The following is an 18,346-nucleotide window of genomic DNA, read 5'->3' on the forward strand; positions in this document are numbered from 1 at the left end:
GTCGCTGTGCGCGCTGGGACTTGTAGTTTCATATCCACACGTATACCACAGACTGATGGAAACTTGGCGCGGCCGTTCAGACTACAACTACCGGCATTCACCGCGCGTCGCTTAGCATATGACGTCAGTGTCGCTGCAGCAGCTGAGGCGTGTTTCAGTCGCTTCATTTAAAGTCTCACGTCGTCTTCTCTTCCTCTCTTTCTCTCTTTCTCTTCCTCTCTTCCTCTCCCTCTCTTTCTCTTCCTCTCTCACTCTTTCAGAATCGTTTACTTTATGCGTCATTAGCCGCTGTGCACCGGATGTGACGTGTGCTTGCGCCAATCTTCACTCAACTTTATTGACAGTTAGCTCGTCGCAGCTAACCGGCTAACTTGCGCTGACGTGACGGGAGAAGCTCCGAGCTCAGGTGAGGATGTGGATCCTCAACGTAAAAACAAAACAACAACAACAACAACTCGGTGAACTCTGCGTCTGTTACTGACGAGAGCCACACAGGAAACAGGAACATGTCGGATTTATTATTGATGTGATGAACTTAACAACACTAATGATCGGTGAATGAAGTTCTTCGCCGAGCAGGAGCCAGGTCTGCCGGGAACGTTCGTTCAGTCACCGATCAGCTCGATATCAGATCTGAGATCAGCTGCTCTGTGTCTAGGGTTCAGGAGGCGGTTGCCATGGAGCCGGCCTGGCGTCAGCAGGGCCGGGGCCGAGGCCGCAGCCAGGAGGGTCAGGGTGAAAGGTCCCGACCTCCGCTGACGGAGAGGCCGGGAGCCGCCGCAGGAGCGTGGGCAGCGGGGCGAGGAGGGAGGACGAAGAGGGCCGCGGCTCCTGAGCCTCCACGAGGTGAGGACACGCTCGTTGTGACGTCACAGCAGATTATTGATTATTGGTGTGTGTGCTGATGTTTCCAACTTCTCCTCGCTGACAGCAGAGTCCGTTCAGTCCAAGTTCGAGGAGATCAGGAAGTCCAACCAGGCTGCTGCTCAGCGACTGGTGGAGAGCCGCGTCAGCTCCTCCTCAGAGGACGACGACGATGACGATGAAGGAGATGTTGACCACAAGGATGGAAAGAGGGGCAAGATCCTGGCGTCGACCTTCACCACCTACACTGACCAGACAGGTGAGGCCAGACTAAACCCCGCCCTCAGCACGGCTCCTTCTCAGTTCTGTGATCAGTGGCTCTTCAGGCGTGATGATTGAAAAACAAATCAGCAGCAGCAGCAGCAAAAAACGATCATATATTTTATTACATACCTTTTCAAATGTGGCTCATACTCAGCGTTACTCACAAGTAGTTCACAGTGTTTACTATTGCTCACAATAATAAACATACCCACTTTACTCAATGATAGTATTACGTTAGATACTCAAGATACTCGTAATACTTATTGTTTTACTCATGATCACTCATACTGTACTCGCCGTTACTCAAGATACTCACTGTTGCTCACAGCACTCACCATTGTTCATGATGCACATGATACTCACCAATACTCTCAGTAACTCTGTTATTTAGAGTAATCACGATACTCACCAGTACTCGTGATACCCACGTTGCTCAACATTTCTCACGATACTCACTGATTCTCAATGATACGCCTGATACTTGGTGATACTCCCGATCCCCCTCCCTCCCAAACTATACTCGCCAATTCTCTGTTGCTCTCAATAATCGCTGTTACTCACACTTTCACTTAATGATGCTCACAGTTACTCACTGACACTCTCCTGTGTGTTGTATCCAGGTGGCGATGGCTCAGGTCTTCTCAGGACTGGTCAGTACGTTAGTGACCTGTTTCAATCCGGAGCTCTCACCTGCCTCATCTGCATCGGCTCTGTCAAGAGGACACAGGCGGTTCGTTTCATATCTGTTGATCAGTTCCTCGATTAATCTGCTGAATGTTAGATTTACAAAATGTCAAATACAGTTTCCTGCAGTTCATGATGTCGTCTTTAAAAGTCAAATTTTACCACTAAGTTAAAATGCTACGGTATCCATGTGTCTCTGAAATGATCCAGAATCAGAATATCTAACCTGTCCCTCTGTGTGTGTCCAGGTGTGGAGCTGCTCCAGCTGTTTCTCCCTCTTCCACCTGCCCTGTATTCAGAAATGGGCCAGAGACTCAGCCTTCCTCGTCTCCTCCGTCACTGATGAAGACTTTGGTCAGAAGAAGCATCCCTGGCCCTGGTGAGGGAGACGCGTCTCGCTGAGAGACGTTTAACCTCAGAAAACACGTAAACTGTTTGTGGAGGAAAATAATCTCTAATCTGTCCTGATGTTTTCTCCACAGTCCAAAGTGTCGAGCTGAATATCCACCCAGCGCCACGCCCAACAGGCATGTATGACTCCTGAAGGCATCTTTTCTACAGGACATGTGCAAGTCTGTGTTTTCACTGTAACTGTGTTGTGTTCAGGTACATGTGTTACTGTGGGAAGCTGCAGGACCCCCCAGCTGACCCCTGGTTGGTCCCTCACTCCTGTGGCTCCATCTGTCAGAAGGAACTCAAACCCACCTGTGGACACACTTGTCTGCTGCTCTGTCACCCCGGTAACCACACACTTACCTGCTCGCGTCTTTATAGCCAGAATCAATTACGTATTACCAGTGCAGTCATGTTAGCAGTACCATGTCAGGGGTATAGTACTAGCTGTATGGTATTAACAGAACAGTATTGGTAGTACAGTGTTAGCTGTATTGTATTAGCAGTACAACAGATGTCATCATTACAGCTCTGTGAACTCTGACCTGGCTGAAGACCCAGGGGCATCATGGATCTGACTGTGTTTTCAGGTCCCTGCCCTCCGTGTCCAAAGATGGTGCCAGTTTCCTGTATGTGTGGCAAATCAAAGCCCCTCCCCCGTCGCTGTAGCAACAAGGTAGGTGTTTAAAGTGAACAGATGAAGTCTTAGGGGGTTGAAACTGTGTCACACACGTGTTGTCAGGGTTAACCATGTGTTTCTCTCTCAGGCCTGGTCCTGTCAGCAGCAGTGTGGCAGGTTACTACCCTGTAAACAACACACCTGTACACAGCCCTGTCACACAGGTACACACACACTCACCTGTACAAAGCTACACATATATACACACTCAGTGCAAAATCAATTACTGAGTGTGTTAGTGATAAAAAGAAATACATAAAGTGTGTGTGGGTGTGTGGGTGTGTGTGTGTGTGTGTGTGTGTGTGTGTGTCAGAGTGTTCTCCATGTCCTAGAGTCAGTGTTCAGAAGTGTATGTGTGGTAGAGAGAAGGCAGAGAGACCCTGTGCCAGCCCTGAGTGGAACTGTCAGCAGGTAAGACTTTTAATACTGTTAATACAGTATCACTGTGTTACTCTAGTACTAATAATACTATTCTAATGTAGTAATGTGAACCTGGATCTGCAGTTGGTATCTTCAGTGTTCGCTGTAAACATTTGACATCATGAATAATAATAATAATAATAAGGAAACAGTTATCTATAACAACAGAATAAACTTTATTTGTATCAAACCTCTCAAACAGAACATTGTTTTCTACTGTGTTCTACTTTTCTGCACTGGACCGGTGAGACATGTGACATGTGACAGTGTCGAGACCTTTTCTCTCACTCTCGCTCTCTCCGCTCCAGGTATGTGGTTCTGTCCTCTCCTGTGGGAATCACACCTGTGAGCTCTTGTGTCACGACAGAATCTGTCCTCCATGTCCCCGCTCCATCAGCAGATGCTGTCCCTGCGGCAAGACCAGTGAGGGGCCACACACACATACACACATACACATACACACACACACACACACACACACACACATACACACACACACACACACACACACACACACACACACACACACACATACACATACACATACAGAGTACACACGGAAGGGCATGCATATGAAGAAACCACGCACCAGTTGTCACAGGTCACTAAGTCTCCAAATAACTGCTTTTTATTTTGTGTGTGTGTAGAGTCATCTCTGCCATGCACAGAGGAAGTGTCGCTGTGCGGCGACACGTGTGACCGCCGTCTGTCATGTGGAAAACACACCTGTTCAATGAGGTGCCACCGAGGGAGCTGCGAGACCTGCAGACAGGTCACACACACACTGAAACACACACACGCAAACACACACTGATATACGTAACTATGTACACTTTGTAACACACTCTGTGCGTGTGTCATTCAGGAGGTGGAGAAGGAGTGCAGGTGTGGTAAATACAGGAAGTTGATGCCGTGTCATAAAGAATATCTGTGCGACTCCAAATGTCCCAAAACCAGAAGCTGCCAGCGACACCAGTGCAGGAGGAAGGTGAGAACACAGCTCATCATTATCAAACAGCTCTTGTGTTCAGTCTGTGGGCCACAGCTCCTCCTGCTGGTGGGAGAAATTAAGAGACTTAAAAAGCGACTCCTCACTGAAAAGTGTCCCTGTGCGCTCCTGTGGTGTAAATGTCAGAGCGATGTCATCTCATCTGATAGGAAAAGGTTGACGGACGCTTCCTCTGTGAGGAGACAGGATGATTTGTTTACTTCAGCGCCCGTTATCGTGCCGTGAGGCGCAGATAAGATTTATTTCATTGTTGCTTCACTGCTCCGTGTTCTAACCGTTAAAATGTCACAGACTCAAACTGTTCATCCTCCTCAGACTCTGTTTCCCATGATGCCCTGTGTTTCAGTGTTGCCCTGGTAACTGCCCCCCCTGTGACCAGAGCTGTGGGCGAACTCTGGGGTGTCGAAACCACAAGTGTCCCTCTGTGTGTCACCAAGGTAACGATACGTTCACATGAGACGCACAGGTTTTGTTATTCAGTGGTTTCATGAACAAATATAAACTAGTGGATGTGAACGCAGCTTCCAATGAAACTTTATTAACTGTCACAAACAACAACAAACATGCTATAGAGTATGATCAGTTCTAAAGAACTTTACTGTGCATTCTCTCTCTCTTTCTCACACATGTCACATCACATAAGTGTTTGTTGAACTGGTTGTGATTTGTTGAGAGTCACAGCTGGATGAAGGTCGAAGGTCAAACTCAGGAATATTCTTCCCCACAACACCTCCAGATGAGTGTGTGTGTGTGTGTGTGTGTGTTCATTGACATTTCCTTCAGCTGAACACAACTTGCCCTGTGTGTTTGGGAAAAGGTTGACCTCTGCTTCCTGTCAACCATCATTAACCCCTGTAACAAAGACGTGTGTGTGTGTGTGTGTGTGTGTGTGTGTGTGTGTGTGTGTGTGTGTGTGTGTGTGTGTGTGTGTGTGTGTGTGGAATAACAGATAGCTTCCTGCGTCTATTGTTCCTTGATTGGCGGATAAAAGATAACTTATGCTCCCGTTTGCCTCGTGATTGGCTGAATAGATTAAAGTTAATTTATTTGTAAGTCTGCGTGCTGATTGGCTCCTCTGACATTTCACGAGGTAGCAGCTAGAAGGTCGCACCGCCGCAAGTGCATCAACACACAGAACAGATAACAATGTGTGTGAAATAAACTTTGGTGTTTAATTCACAGACTTCAACAGAAAACAGATAATCTCTCTACAGAATCATCTATTAAATCTTTATTATTGATTTCTTTAATTGTTATTTTATTTTATTGACTCATCATTCGATCAGTGACATCTAGTGGTCGGAGGTATTGTGTTTTCAGGTTATCTGTTCATCTTTCCCATTTTTGTGAATACGACAAAGGTATTTGATCGTAACAGTTTGAAACTCTAATAAAGTAAGTTAAAAATAAAATAAAAACTACAAGTTCTCAATAGAAGCACTAATCTTATTGAATCAAGAAAAATAAAATGGAAAGCGTTCAGTGTTTTAATACACACTTTAAAAACTGTCAAAGCAGTGATGTACCTGATCGTCCTCTGACGTTGGTCCTCACAGTGGATAAACCTGACTTAAGTGTGTGATCTGTCTGTCAGGGAGCTGTTACCCATGTCCAGAGTCGGTGGAGGTCACATGCACGTGTTCCTCAACTGTTCTGGTTGTTCCCTGTGGTCGAGAGAGGAGCACCAAGCCACCTCGCTGCAAAGAGCTCTGCAGGTAGAGATACACAAACCAGAATTAAAGGTAGAACGGTACAGGGTCTATTTTGATTTTTTATCTTGTCCATGTCCCATCTGCTAACATGGAGGAGGCAGGGTTTATGACCAAGGCCATGGCCAGCCACCAGGGGACTATCCACATTATTTAGCTTCACTTGTGTGATGTTATTTAGTCCTTGCATCTGATCTTCTGAGAAAATATGGACATCATGAACATAAAACTGTCAAACTAAGGAACAGTAAGCTGCGCGCCTGGTTCCCTCTAACCTGTTCACATCGTCTCGTCAGGTGTCCTCCGTCCTGTCACCATCCGACCAGAGAGACGCACCGCTGCCACCCTGGGCCCTGCCCCGCCTGCAGGCAGCTCTGCCTGCTGCCGCTGTCCAGGTGCAGCCACACCTGTCCGCAGCCCTGCCATGACATAGTGCTGGTCAAGTCCCACCAGGTGAGCAGCCACCTTAAATGAACAGTTAGTGATGCCAGCTGGTTAGCTTAGCTTAGCATAAATACTGGGAGCAGGGGAAAGAGGTAGTGGACTGACTCCGCCCACATTTACTCAACCACTGTTCTTTAGTACAGATCAGACTTAATATATATATGTGTGTGTGTGTGTGTGTGTGTGTGTGTTCAGGTGCAGTTAGCAGGTCCGTGGGAGCAGCCATCTGAACCTGCATTTGTGAAGAAAGCTCTGCCCTGTCCGCCATGTAAAGTACCAATACCAACGTAGGTCAAACACGTGCAAACGTCAACATGAATAATTCTGTTTTTTTTTTTTGTCTTGGCTTCTGTTACGGCGACACCTAGTGGCTGGAGGTATATTGTTTTTAGATTATCTGTCTGTTCGTTTCATTCTTGTAAACACAATATCTCAAGAACGCCTTGAAAGAATTTCTTCGAATTTAGGTCACAGTGACCTCATTATTGTGAATGCCACATGGAGAGGAACTAAAACCACAGGGAGGAGATTTGAGTTTCGAAAATGAAGAAAACTGCAGCAACATTAAAATGAAAACACAAAATACACATTATTACACACTATACAATTTTAATAAAACAGATTTGAGAGTTCTTAAAAACTCAGAATGACAAATTGAGTTTTGTTTTGGTTCCGTGACTACATTACTACACTACACACACTCACTAATCTCACACACACTAATCACAAACACATTCCAGGGTGCTTTGGCTCTGTCACGGACCATTAAAGCTGAGATTAAAAAACACTCTGCATGCTGTGTGTGAGAAATTAGATGTTGTTCAACATGAACATGAAAATTGTGTCTGGATATTTTCTGGAGTTTGTCTTCAACGAAGACATCAACGACTTCTCTCATAACACATTTGGAGATTTATTTACACATTTACAAAATAGTCTATATAAACATCTCTGCAGCTGTTTAATGTCCCAATGAAACTAGAGGTGCTTTGTGTGTGAGAACACAAATGAGTCACTTGCTCTGGACATTTTCTGGAACTTTTCCTGCAGCCCCCTTGTAAAATGACGGACAGATGTGAAACCGGAAGAATCCAAATATCTCAGGATGACGAAGAGGAGCCATACACGTAGATGAAGAAGAAAGACGTGGAGATTCCAGAGCTTTTGGTGATAAGAGCCAACGCTGGTGGGATGTGCTGTAAACAAAAACACTGATTAGACTTTATACGCCATGTCCCGCCTCCTGCTGCTCTACAGGCTCCACCCCTCACCTGAATGTTCCCCACACGTTTCTGAGATTGTGAATGAGTCCGACCTGAACAATCTCCTGCTGCTTCTTCACGAGAAAATAAAAATTCTAAAAAATGTCCAGACACAAGTTTACAGAGTTCATGTCTGAAAACATCTCGTCCATGTGGTTCAGTTGGTTGTACTATGTAACTTCAACACTAGATGTCGCTAAGTACCTTGCATGACATCTACAGGTGTCGTACACATGTCCCATGTGACACATGTCCCATGTGACACATGTCCACTTGCCTACATTCACATGTGCGACACCTGATGATATCACGAAGTCATTCACAGCGAACCTGCAACTTAATGTAACGATCATTTTAACGGAGTCTCATGGTTTGGCGTCGCCTCTCATCCGACTTTTCCGAACATTTTCCATGACATAACGTCTGAAAACATCTTGTTTGTGTTTCAGATCCTGTTTTGGAAAACATGAGGTATGAACCAATCTCCTCCTCTGTTTTCTCACGTAGTCATATTTGTGACCTTTGACCTCACACGTAAACAAACATGCTGTAACCAATCCCACGCTCTGTTTCAGTAAAACCTCACATTGTTTGATTCATCACTTCCTCTCTTTATCTGCACTCTCTGCCTGCCCTCCCCTGATCTTTTCTTTTCCATCTTTCACTCTGAATATCGTCCTCCTTTGCTCTATCCCTCTTTCAATTCATCCGTCTTGACTCATGTATTTAAGTACTTTGTATTCTACGCACTCGTTCACCTTCAGACGAGGTTGGACGTGATTCTAAAATGTCTCTCTTTCTCTTTCTCCCTCTCCCCACTCAGGTCAGTCCGGTGCCGTGTCATCGTCGGGGTCCTTTCTCCTGCAAACGTCCTTGCGGACGACCTTTGACTTGCGGCAACCACGACTGCAGCAGGGAGTGCCATGTAGTTACCGAGGGCAACAAGGTGATGACCTAGTTATGGTTGTAATTGATGACAAGGCAGTTTTTAGGGTTGGAATATGCTGTATGCAAGATGTCTGCTTCTCATATCCTGCGTCTGAATGTTGCGTAGGTTCACGTGATGCAAGATGCAGTAGTGAGTCCTTGAAATGGTCAGTGAGCGCGTTATCATCAACAGAACTGAAGGAGCTGATCGACAGAGTTCAAGTTAGAGCTGTTTTCACGATGTGTCTGATTTAGAGGTTCGACATTTCACCCACTAATGCGTAATTGTCACCATCTTCTTGAGCTTAACGTTACCCAAATGTTTTTTTCTTTGAATGTCGCCATCTGTGTTTATGCATTCCGCAAATCTTGAAGTAGCTGAGTTCTTTGGTGCCCTCTACTGGAATTTTTCAGTAACACATGTAGTATCTAAGTAAGTACGTGAACAGTAACATTCTCGACGCAGCAGCTTGCCTGCGTGTGGTTAAATAGCAACTATACCTGGAGCCTTAGTCATGAAGTCAGATGTTTAAATCATCATATGTAACATCTGACCAATAACAACGTGGGATCTGTGGTGGATTTGTCTTTATCAGCAGCTATTGGAGCTCAATGAGTGTTCACACCCCCTTGATCACTCACTCACTCTCTCTCTCCCTCCGCAGTGTGAAGTCTGTGAGGAGGACTGTTCGAAGCCCCGCCCCCCAGGCTGTCCACACCCCTGCCCGCGCCCCTGTCACCCGGGCGACTGCCCCCCCTGTGGTCAGATGATCCGCCAACGTTGCCACTGCAAGATAAGCCTGCTCTACGTGGAGTGCATGTCAGTTCACACTCAGACACATCTTTAATCAGACCAATTAAGAGAATGCTGCTGTTTCCATGACAGCGAAGGACAGGGTTGGGGTTGAGTGCTCCTACGTGTGCGATTACTACACTTACACTTGGAAACCTGCAGCACCAACCTCTGACAGTCAATGATGGAAATGTGTTTTAAAATGGGGAGTGTGTTTTGGAGGGCTGGGCGTTTGCGATCTCTGCATCATATCTATCGAGGCTGGACTGAAAACTGATATACAGGTTCTATGTCTCTGCAGGAAGTTGATGTCGGCTGATGAAAAGAAGAAGGTGGAGCTGAGCTCCTGCAACAACCAGTGTCCTAAAGAGGTATACACACACACACACACACTTTAAACACTACGGATGGTTCAGATCCCAGAGTCCGTCCAAACACTCGTTCGACACTTCGTGGATCATCCATTCAGCTCGTCTTTGGTCATGTGGAGAGTGCGTCAGGGAAACTACACTTAGCCACTGACGTTGTTCCCCATGTTCATACAAAAGTTTAAAAAGCGACAGCTGTAACACACACACACTCTTGTTTCACCTTCTCCATCTATGCAGACCTCAGTTTGGGCCCCATTGCATCATGGAACTTGTTTATCAGACTTTGGAAGTGGTGTCACCTGCCACCCATTAGAGAGAGAGAGAGAGAGAGTGTGTGTGTGTGCGTGCGTGCGTGCACAGATAGAGTTGAAGTCAGTGTTTCCTCATTCCTTCTTTCCTCACAGTTTTCCTCCTCTTCCCTTTTCTTTTCTTTGTCTCTGATCAATGATCAGTTTCGTCTCTGCAGCTGAAATTCGAACCATCAGCTTGCTCCAATAATCAATTCGTCTCTGTGGCGCCAGACGACACACACGCACACACTCTCTCAATGGGTGTGTTTCACTCTCACCAGGGAATGATTTGCACACACTCACAAAGAACACACAGTCAGGTTTGAAGTGTGTGTTACTGCATGTGTGTGTCTTGGGTTCTGTCAGAGGACTGTTTTCATAGTCTGCTGTAACTTAAACTCCAAAAAGTCTTGGACACACACATAGAAACACACACACAGTTGGAATAACAAACACATGCAGAGGCTGCAGCACTGAAATGTTTACACACACACACATTTAACTTTTTCTCCTGAAGAATCCACATATTTGGAAAATTAAGATTCTTATTTATTTGTATTTTTGGTAAAATATGAGGTCATAAACATTATGCTTATATAAAACTGACACTTTACAATTTACTGATCAGTAACACATAAAGAGATGTGCAGATTATCACAAACTTGGACGTGAAGCCAATGCAAAGGTGCCTGAAACCTGTATTCTGTGTGATGACCAGCAGAGGGCGACTCCACTGGTTGTTTCTATACTTCTCACTTTATAACGTCAGTAAACATTTTCCTAAAGAGTTTGTTTCATCTCGAGTCTCAAGTCTTCTTCAAATACAACATGACGTTCATTTAAGAAATGATGATCCATTTAGAGTCTCCAGCTCTCAATCAGGCTCCACCCCCTGCTCCTCCAAATATGGTTACTTATGGTTTCAAAAAACTAAACAGTTTAAACTAAAGAGATGAAATATAAAGTTTAATTCCTCAGCATCTGATGGTCCCTGTGTGTGTGTGTGTGTGTGCGTGTGCGTGCGTGCGTGCGTCCTGCGTGTGTGTGTGCAGCTGAACTGTGGTCATCGCTGTAAGCAGGTGTGTCATCCAGGTGTGTGTGAAGAGAAATGTCAGCAGAAGGTGAAGCTGCGGTGTCCGTGCAAGAGGATCAAGAAGGTACACACACACGCACACACACACACACACACACACACACACCTATTACCTAACTTTAAAAACTGTTGTGTGACGTCATCTCCCGCATCTATTTCAACTGATGAAACTTTATCTGCTTAGCATCATTAACACGTCATGTGTGTGTCTCTGTGTGTGTTTGTGTGTCTCTGTGTGTGTTTGTGTGTCTGTGTGAGTGTAGGAGCTCCTCTGTTCCCTGTCGACTCAGTGTGATGTTCAGTGTGATGACACCTGCAGAGACCAGCAGATGAGAGTCAGCCAGGTACACACACACACACACACACACACACACACACACACACACACACACACACACACACACACACACACACCCCTGTACCCTCTCACCTGAACACACACTGACAGTTTGTGTGTGTGTGTCTATCTGAATGTGTGAGTAGCTGAAGGAGGCGGAGCAAAGAGCAGCTCAGGAGGAGGAGCAGAGGAAACTTCAGGTCAGTTGTGTCACTCACATGATGTTTAAAAAAAACTTTATCGATAGTGTTTCAGTATTATGTGTAGCCGCGGTTGACATGTGTCGTGCTGCGTGTTCAGGAGGAGCTGGAGGCGTTTGAGAAGCGTCAGCAGCGAGGAGGTCGGCGGAATAAGAAGCGGGGGAGGAGGGAGGAGGTGGATGACGAGCAGGGGAGAGTGGGGAGGTGGTGGAGGATGTGCGCCGCCGTCGTCCTCGTCCCGCTGGGTGGAGCTCTGCTGTCCGCCGCAGCCTACTACCTCCTCACCACGGCCTGAGCCAACACGTGAACACACATGTTGACAGGAACATGTGAGCACATGGCTGCGTCTCTGAACTTTCTCTTTTCATTCTTTTGTCTCATTCACTTGTTTTTCTGTCGTCTTTTTTTGATTGTTCTTTCTTTTATTAAACAGTTTTTGAAATTTGATGTAAAATCAATGATTTAAAAAACCAGATCTAGGGCTGAAGTTTAAGATGATTTTCATTATTGATAAATCAGATTTTTTTTTTCCCATCAATCGATGAGCTGACAGTTGATGAGGAAAAACAATTTTTATGAATTTTATCATTTTTCATCTCAGTTTGAGAACAATTCACTGATTTGGAGGAAAACCTGAAGAAGAAAGAAACACTCAACGACTCAAACATCAATCAACATAAAAAACAGAAACAGGATGTGATGTTGCTGTTGCTCTTTGATTTAACGCTATTGATTATCTTCTGTATGTTTCGAAAAGTTTTGATTCACAAAATTCATTTTTGGGTCAAAACCTGTAATAGATTTCTTCACTGATGTGAAATGTAAGTTTCTTTTGTTAATTTGGTGAAAAAATTAAATTAAATAAATAAATAAAAAAGTTGATATTTTGATGTGGACACGTCTCCGTTAGAAATGTCCGAAACTGTAAACACGTCTTTTACTTTGGTGCTGAGACATTTCACAGATGTTAGAACGTTAAGATATAATTTTGTCTTTTTTTTAAATGAAAATAAAACGTATAAAACTGTTATCGGTTTGTGATTTTACGATCAAAGTTAAGGTTGTTATTCAGAAACCAGTAAAATTCTGTTCATCGTGCTCTCACTCTGGTTTTTCCACAGTTTTGTCCCGCATGTGATGTTTAGAATGAAATGAGATTTGTTTACAGGAGTGAACAGACAGGGGGCGCTGTTCCTCCAAAAGCAGACAGGTAAAAGACAATGAGCTGTGATGCTAACAGAAAGTTTTCAAAATCAAGTTATTTAAAATACTGTTTTCTTTTAAAGTAATAAATAATTCTGTAGGAACGAGCTGAGAATCCACAACACATCTCATGCATGATTTTACAGAATAAAACTTTCTTGAATCTATTTTCAATCTTTAAAATAACTGAACTACACACATACAGAGAGTTTAAGTTCCTACATTTTTCTGTTCACAATTTTTTATCTGCCATGTCTTGTATTTTTTATTTGCTGTTTGATAGGTAACATTATCAAGTACATGAGCAGAGGAGAAATTTGAGAATGTGAGCGCGAGGTGAAGAGCTGGAGCGAAGGAAATCTGAGTGCAAGCCACAAAATATCTGAGGGCAACACTGAAGCAGGAGCTGGTTGAGTGAGAGCGCAGGTATTTTCACCCGACGCACTCATCTCGAATAAAGAGAAGGAAAAACACAACGTTTACAGGAAAAAGGTTTTTGTGGAGAGGGGCTGAAGGACAGGTCCTGAAGACATGTCCTCACTGAACATCTGAGACAAACACGTCAATCACAATGAAGCTGAGGAGAGAGAGAGAGAGTTGGGATTAAAGCTACAGACTGTCCCAGCATGCACTTGATGAGAAGGGGTGTGTGTGTGTGTGTGTGTGTGTGTGTGTGTGTGTGTGTGTGTGTGTGTGTGTGTGGGGGGGGGGGGGGGGGGGGGGGGGGGGGGGGGGGGGGGGGGGGGGGGGGGGGGGGGGGGGGTAGAGCGACGCTGGCGGTGACCCTGGAGAGAGAGAGAGAGGTGGGGGCGGAGTCAGCGTGTCTCGTGCTCGGTTAATTACCGGAGCAGCTCACGCGCAGCAGACAGAGGATGGTCTCGCGCTCGGCAGCAGCAGCAGGTCATGTCCGCGCGGCGGGAGACCTGCGCGCGTGTCACCTTCAGCGGAGGAGCGGGAAGTGCGACGGTGAGTGTGTGTCCGTGTGTGTGTCCGTGTGTGTGTGTTCCTCCGCCGTGTGTTTCTGTGAGGATCTATTTGTTGAGCGTGTCCTTGGTTTGTGTCCTCTGTGTGTGTGTGTGTGTGTGCGCGCGCGTGTGTTCATCTACATTTAAATAATTAAAGTGTTCATAAGTTCATGTGTCTGCAACAATCTATTCATTTTAAATAATCTATGTGTGTTGTCTCTACTCGTCTATAACAGAATGATTATAGTATAGATAAAACATGTGAGATATATATTATCATTTATTCCACAGCCTAAATTTTTTTTTTTTTTTTTTTTAAACAATTCAAACCACCTGAAAAAGATCAAACTTTATTGTTCAGGGAATTTCACTTGTTACAGCAGAGTCGAATGAAAAACATCGAATACAAATACAGAGATGTGAATATTATTTGTATAGAAACGTACTTGAGTAAAAAGCAGTGACACAGGATGATTGTACGAGGATGTTATTGTATTATTGCATCATGTATAAGGAGATATTGAAATAAACATTTATATATATGCATATTTAGACTGTTATAGGTATATAGCGTAGGTATAAATGAGCTGTATATATATTTATTAATGGGTATAAATTCTCCATTGTGTACTAAATAGCAGTATACAATATAAATATACATTATATAATTATATTAATGTCTACATAAATGACTATATAGGTATAAATTCACAATAGTGTAGTTTTCTAAAGAAACAATCAGGGTCTCATCAAATTGTACAAATTGTTTTGCACATACAATGTTTAGGTTAATTATTAATAAAGTCATTAACAGTTGAAGTCTAAAAACAGATGTAAATGTAAATAATGTAAAATAATATAAAATAAATGAACAAATATTTTTCTTTGTTGAGTACCAATCATTTGTTTTGATTAATTGATTTGACATTAAGTCAGAAATTAATTTAAAAATCCTGTAAATTAAGGTGATTTTTCTCATTTTATAATCAAATAATTACTTATCTGATGCAGACAAAAAAATACAGTTTAATTGTACATTAATTCTCAATAAAATATTTTTTGTGTTTTTATTTTGTTCAGCTTAAATCCCTGGTTTTATTTTGGCCTTCAAAATAAAAGTCTTCAAATGAATGCTTGATGTAAGCCTTACAGTTTGGAAAGTCATGCTGCCTCTAACAATATTTAAATCATCAGTTAATCTGCTAATTACATTAACTGATCACATCCAATCCAATAACAAAGGTCCAGAGAGTAAAAATGTCAATAATCAATTAACCAAAAATCAGTAATCAAAATAACTGATAATGTTGAATCATAATTTTCTACAAAGCTTTGAAGGAAATAAGATTAAAGGAGGCCTTGATAGAAATATACTAAATCCTAATGAATCAATGTGTCAATGAATGAATGAATCAACGCTGATCGAACTATCGGTCAATCGATTAATCAATGAACAGAAGGAGATCCAGAGAGAGAGAGAGAGAGTGGTGGAGCGAGCAGTATTTACAGCAGTGGGGTTTGTGTGCGTTTGGTGTCAAGTGTCGGTTTATCGTCACATCACTTCAAAAATAACTTCGACTCGTCCAACGGAAACTCTGAGAGGACAGAAATGCCCGGGTCGCCCCGCCCACATACCACCAACCCCCCTCACCACCTTCACTTAAAATAACCTGGAGGGGGGGTGTACAGGGTCAGTGTGGAGTTTCCCAGCCTCCACTCCTCCTCTGAAAACCTGGATTCAGTCCTTTTTCTCGGTCACTTGATGTTGAACTCGTCTCCACGTCTCCTCCAGACGCCGGCTCGACCACCTGAGACAGGGATGGGCGGGGAGGCGTGTCCTCACAAGCTTGGATCCACCAATCACCTCCGACTTCTGCTCTACATCCTGATTCCCACTGTGAGCCTGCTGGCCGCCCTGCTGCTGCTCGTCCTGGCCCTCACTGGTACACACACACACACACACACACACACACACACACACACACACACACACACACGTACATGTAAACAGTTCTGTTTTGTGACTTTGTTTTTATCTGTTGTTTGTTCAGTCACTGATCGTCCTCAAACAGTCACTGATGTTGTGTATAGATGACGAGTGGAGGCAAGAAGGGATGTGAACAGACTGATAGAGGACAGTGTGTAGGAGGAGAGATGACACTCAGTCATGGTCCCTAATGAATTCACAGGCGTGTTAATTACGTGTGTGTGTGTGTGTGTGTGTGTGTGTGTGTGTGTGTGTGTGTGTGTGTGTCATGCTTCCTCTCATTGCCATGACAGCATAGAATCCCTCAGGAGGACAGAGTCAAACGTTTAGACTGAAAGAATTTCAAATATTTAAACACAGGTAGTAAAACTGCAGCGTCTGTTCATCCACAGTTTATACTCCCCTTTTCATCACTCCATCCTCACCCCTCCATTCTTCTCTTCCCTCCTTCTCTCTTGTCACCTTCTGTCTCTCTCCCTCTTCTTCACCTCTCCTTTATCCTGTCTCCCATCCTCTTTTTCTTATTCTCTCTCTTTCAGAATCGTCCAAACGAAGCGAAAAATAAAAATACAGTTTTTCTATTTACAACGAGAAAAAGTAGAAAATGTGTTTTTCACATGTTCACAGTTTGACCTCCTCCTTCTCCTCTTCGTCTTCTTTTCTTTCATCTTTTCTTGCTCACCAGCTGTTTTCGGTTTTCTCTTTCACAAGTCATTACACACACACACACTGCCATTAAGCTGTGTGTGTGTGTGTTTCTCACCATTAAACACCTAATGGTTTCTTGGATTCCCTCCTCCCTTCACTCCCTTCTCTGTGTTGTTCTCAGGGTCTCGTCTAAACCATCGTCACAGTCGACAGATTTGTCAGAAACTCACTCGCCGAATTTAGTCGATTGAATGTGACGTTGAGAAAAAATCAATAATCAACGATTAAAATCAGTTCGTCAAATAACAGTTTAATAATTAAACATTAAATCATCATCAGAACCAACAATCTGCAGCATTCTGAAAGGTTCAATGTCACAGTCTCCACACAAACACACCCAAAAACACGTCACATGACCTTTCACGTACACTGGTCATGTGTTGTAAACAGGAAGTAAATTGTCTACTCGGAGGTTGGTTGCTTAGTTACAGGCGACAAGGTGGAACTGTTACTGACAGGATGTGTGAGCAACGCTTTGTATTCATTCTGGTAGTCGAGTCATGTGACTGATAAGTTTCTATTTGTCCAGATCAAAACAAAGCCCCGGAGTTTTCAGTGATGAGGGATCAATAAGCCTGATCCACACGACTGATCAATAAGACAGCACATCGACATCACACACTGAACACACACACACACACACACACACACACACACACACACACACACACACACACACACACACACACACACACACACACACCTGTATCAACAGACAGATTCATTAATATTGCACCTGATCAATAACTCCCCGTCGACCTTGTGCTGCTCTGTGATTGGCCAAGAGTGTATTTATTGATCATCACTTCCTGTATTCTTCTTCAGGGATATTTGGCAGCAGCCTCTTGGACTCTAGTCCCCTCTCGTCCCCAGAGCCCATCGTCAACAGCAACCCCAGTTACCACAGCAACAGCACAAACCCCCTCCCCACCTTTGAAGTAGAGAGTGCAACGTCCTCGCTGAGGAACGATGGCGGCGGCGACGATGGCGTCACGCACCACAGCAAGAGCACACCTGCTGCAGCCGCCAGCACTGCTGCCCCGCCTTCCTCACCTCAGACCACGCCCACTCTGCCCTACACAAAGCCTCCTGATTGGCTGACCTCTGTGACAGCGCTAAGCTCTGCCTGGCCCGTTAGCACCACCGCGACACCTGACACAGGTATGATCTGAGGTGTTAACAGAGGGTGGCAGCAGGGGCTCATGGGAAACAAGGTCCTCGAGACAGAATATCAGACAGCTGATGAGGTGTGACATGTTCCAGAGCCGAAAACGTTTTTTATTTTTATATTCTGGTATTAACGGTGGGAAAACGATGACATGAATCTTTATATCCACCCTCGTGTGTGAACGACGCTGAGTCACTTCCTGGGTCATGTGATGTTTTCTTCTGTAAACAGCTGAGAGGTCAAGTGACGTCTTGGCGCTCGCCGCTCTCTGATTGGCTGGATCTGTGCATGTATTAGAGTTAATTGGTCACCTCTCGCTGAAGAACTACAAATCCCAGAGTCACGCATAGTCCTCTCTGTCCTCCCTGCTCTGTGTAATTGTTGTGTCCTTTTCTGTCAAACACTAAAACTTTATTAGTTTGTGCGACAGCGGAATGGACGAGTTCAGGTCCACTGTCCTCCATTCTCCTCTACTGATGGACTCTGTGTGTGTGTGTGTGTGTGTGTGTGTGTGTGTGTGTGTGTGTGTGTGTGAGATGATAAATCGTTCATTCAGTTTCTATTTTAAAATTCTTC

At 44.3% G+C, this 18,346-nt stretch overlaps 2 protein-coding genes across 4 annotated transcripts in view; both read left to right on the plus strand.

The window, feature by feature from the left end:
• Positions 1 to 123: 123 nt before the first annotated feature.
• nfxl1 (nuclear transcription factor, X-box binding-like 1) lies at positions 124 to 12,769 on the plus strand. 3 transcript variants are annotated; one of them, XM_069518971.1, is made up of 25 exons: positions 124 to 406; positions 659 to 846; positions 932 to 1,123; positions 1,749 to 1,858; positions 2,061 to 2,191; positions 2,295 to 2,339; positions 2,419 to 2,552; positions 2,796 to 2,881; positions 2,973 to 3,048; positions 3,198 to 3,295; positions 3,613 to 3,727; positions 3,952 to 4,076; positions 4,170 to 4,292; positions 4,660 to 4,750; positions 5,908 to 6,028; positions 6,319 to 6,475; positions 6,662 to 6,753; positions 8,178 to 8,199; positions 8,552 to 8,674; positions 9,321 to 9,475; positions 9,750 to 9,819; positions 11,162 to 11,266; positions 11,466 to 11,546; positions 11,686 to 11,739; positions 11,840 to 12,769. In XM_069518971.1, exons 2-25 carry the CDS (start codon positions 678 to 680, stop codon positions 12,032 to 12,034), a joined length of 2,670 nt encoding a protein of 889 aa, XP_069375072.1. In that variant the 5' UTR covers positions 124 to 406; positions 659 to 677; the 3' UTR covers positions 12,035 to 12,769. The 3 variants fall into 3 exon arrangements, with proteins under 3 accessions (XP_069375072.1, XP_069375074.1, XP_069375073.1); XM_069518973.1 differs by having other exon boundaries at positions 153 to 406; positions 935 to 1,123; XM_069518972.1 differs by lacking the exon at positions 124 to 406 and having other exon boundaries at positions 545 to 846.
• A 983-nt stretch (positions 12,770 to 13,752) lies between these two features.
• The window catches only part of corin (corin, serine peptidase), a 14,128-nt gene continuing 9,534 nt past the window's right edge, over positions 13,753 to 18,346 (plus strand). Inside the window, exons 1-3 of the mRNA XM_069518968.1 lie at positions 13,753 to 13,908; positions 15,700 to 15,850; positions 17,428 to 17,763. Coding sequence (XP_069375069.1) covers positions 13,846 to 13,908; positions 15,700 to 15,850; positions 17,428 to 17,763 — 550 coding nt within the window. The 5' untranslated portion in view covers positions 13,753 to 13,845. The remainder of the gene's footprint in view (positions 13,909 to 15,699; positions 15,851 to 17,427; positions 17,764 to 18,346) is intronic.

The sequence above is a fragment of the Paralichthys olivaceus genome, chromosome 22, assembly GCF_024713975.1.
Source record: "Paralichthys olivaceus isolate ysfri-2021 chromosome 22, ASM2471397v2, whole genome shotgun sequence".
Classification (NCBI taxonomy): Eukaryota; Metazoa; Chordata; class Actinopteri; order Pleuronectiformes; family Paralichthyidae; genus Paralichthys; species Paralichthys olivaceus.

Coding starts and splice junctions, on each gene's coding strand:
- nfxl1 (XM_069518971.1), top strand. CDS start 678: ATGGAGCCGGCCTGGCGTCAGCAGGGCCGGGGCCGAGGCCGCAGCCAG. Junction 3,728..3,951: donor CTGTCCCTGCGGCAAGACCA/GTGAGGGGCCAC, acceptor GTGTGTGTGTAG/AGTCATCTCTGCCATGCACA. Junction 4,293..4,659: donor GACACCAGTGCAGGAGGAAG/GTGAGAACACAG, acceptor CCTGTGTTTCAG/TGTTGCCCTGGTAACTGCCC.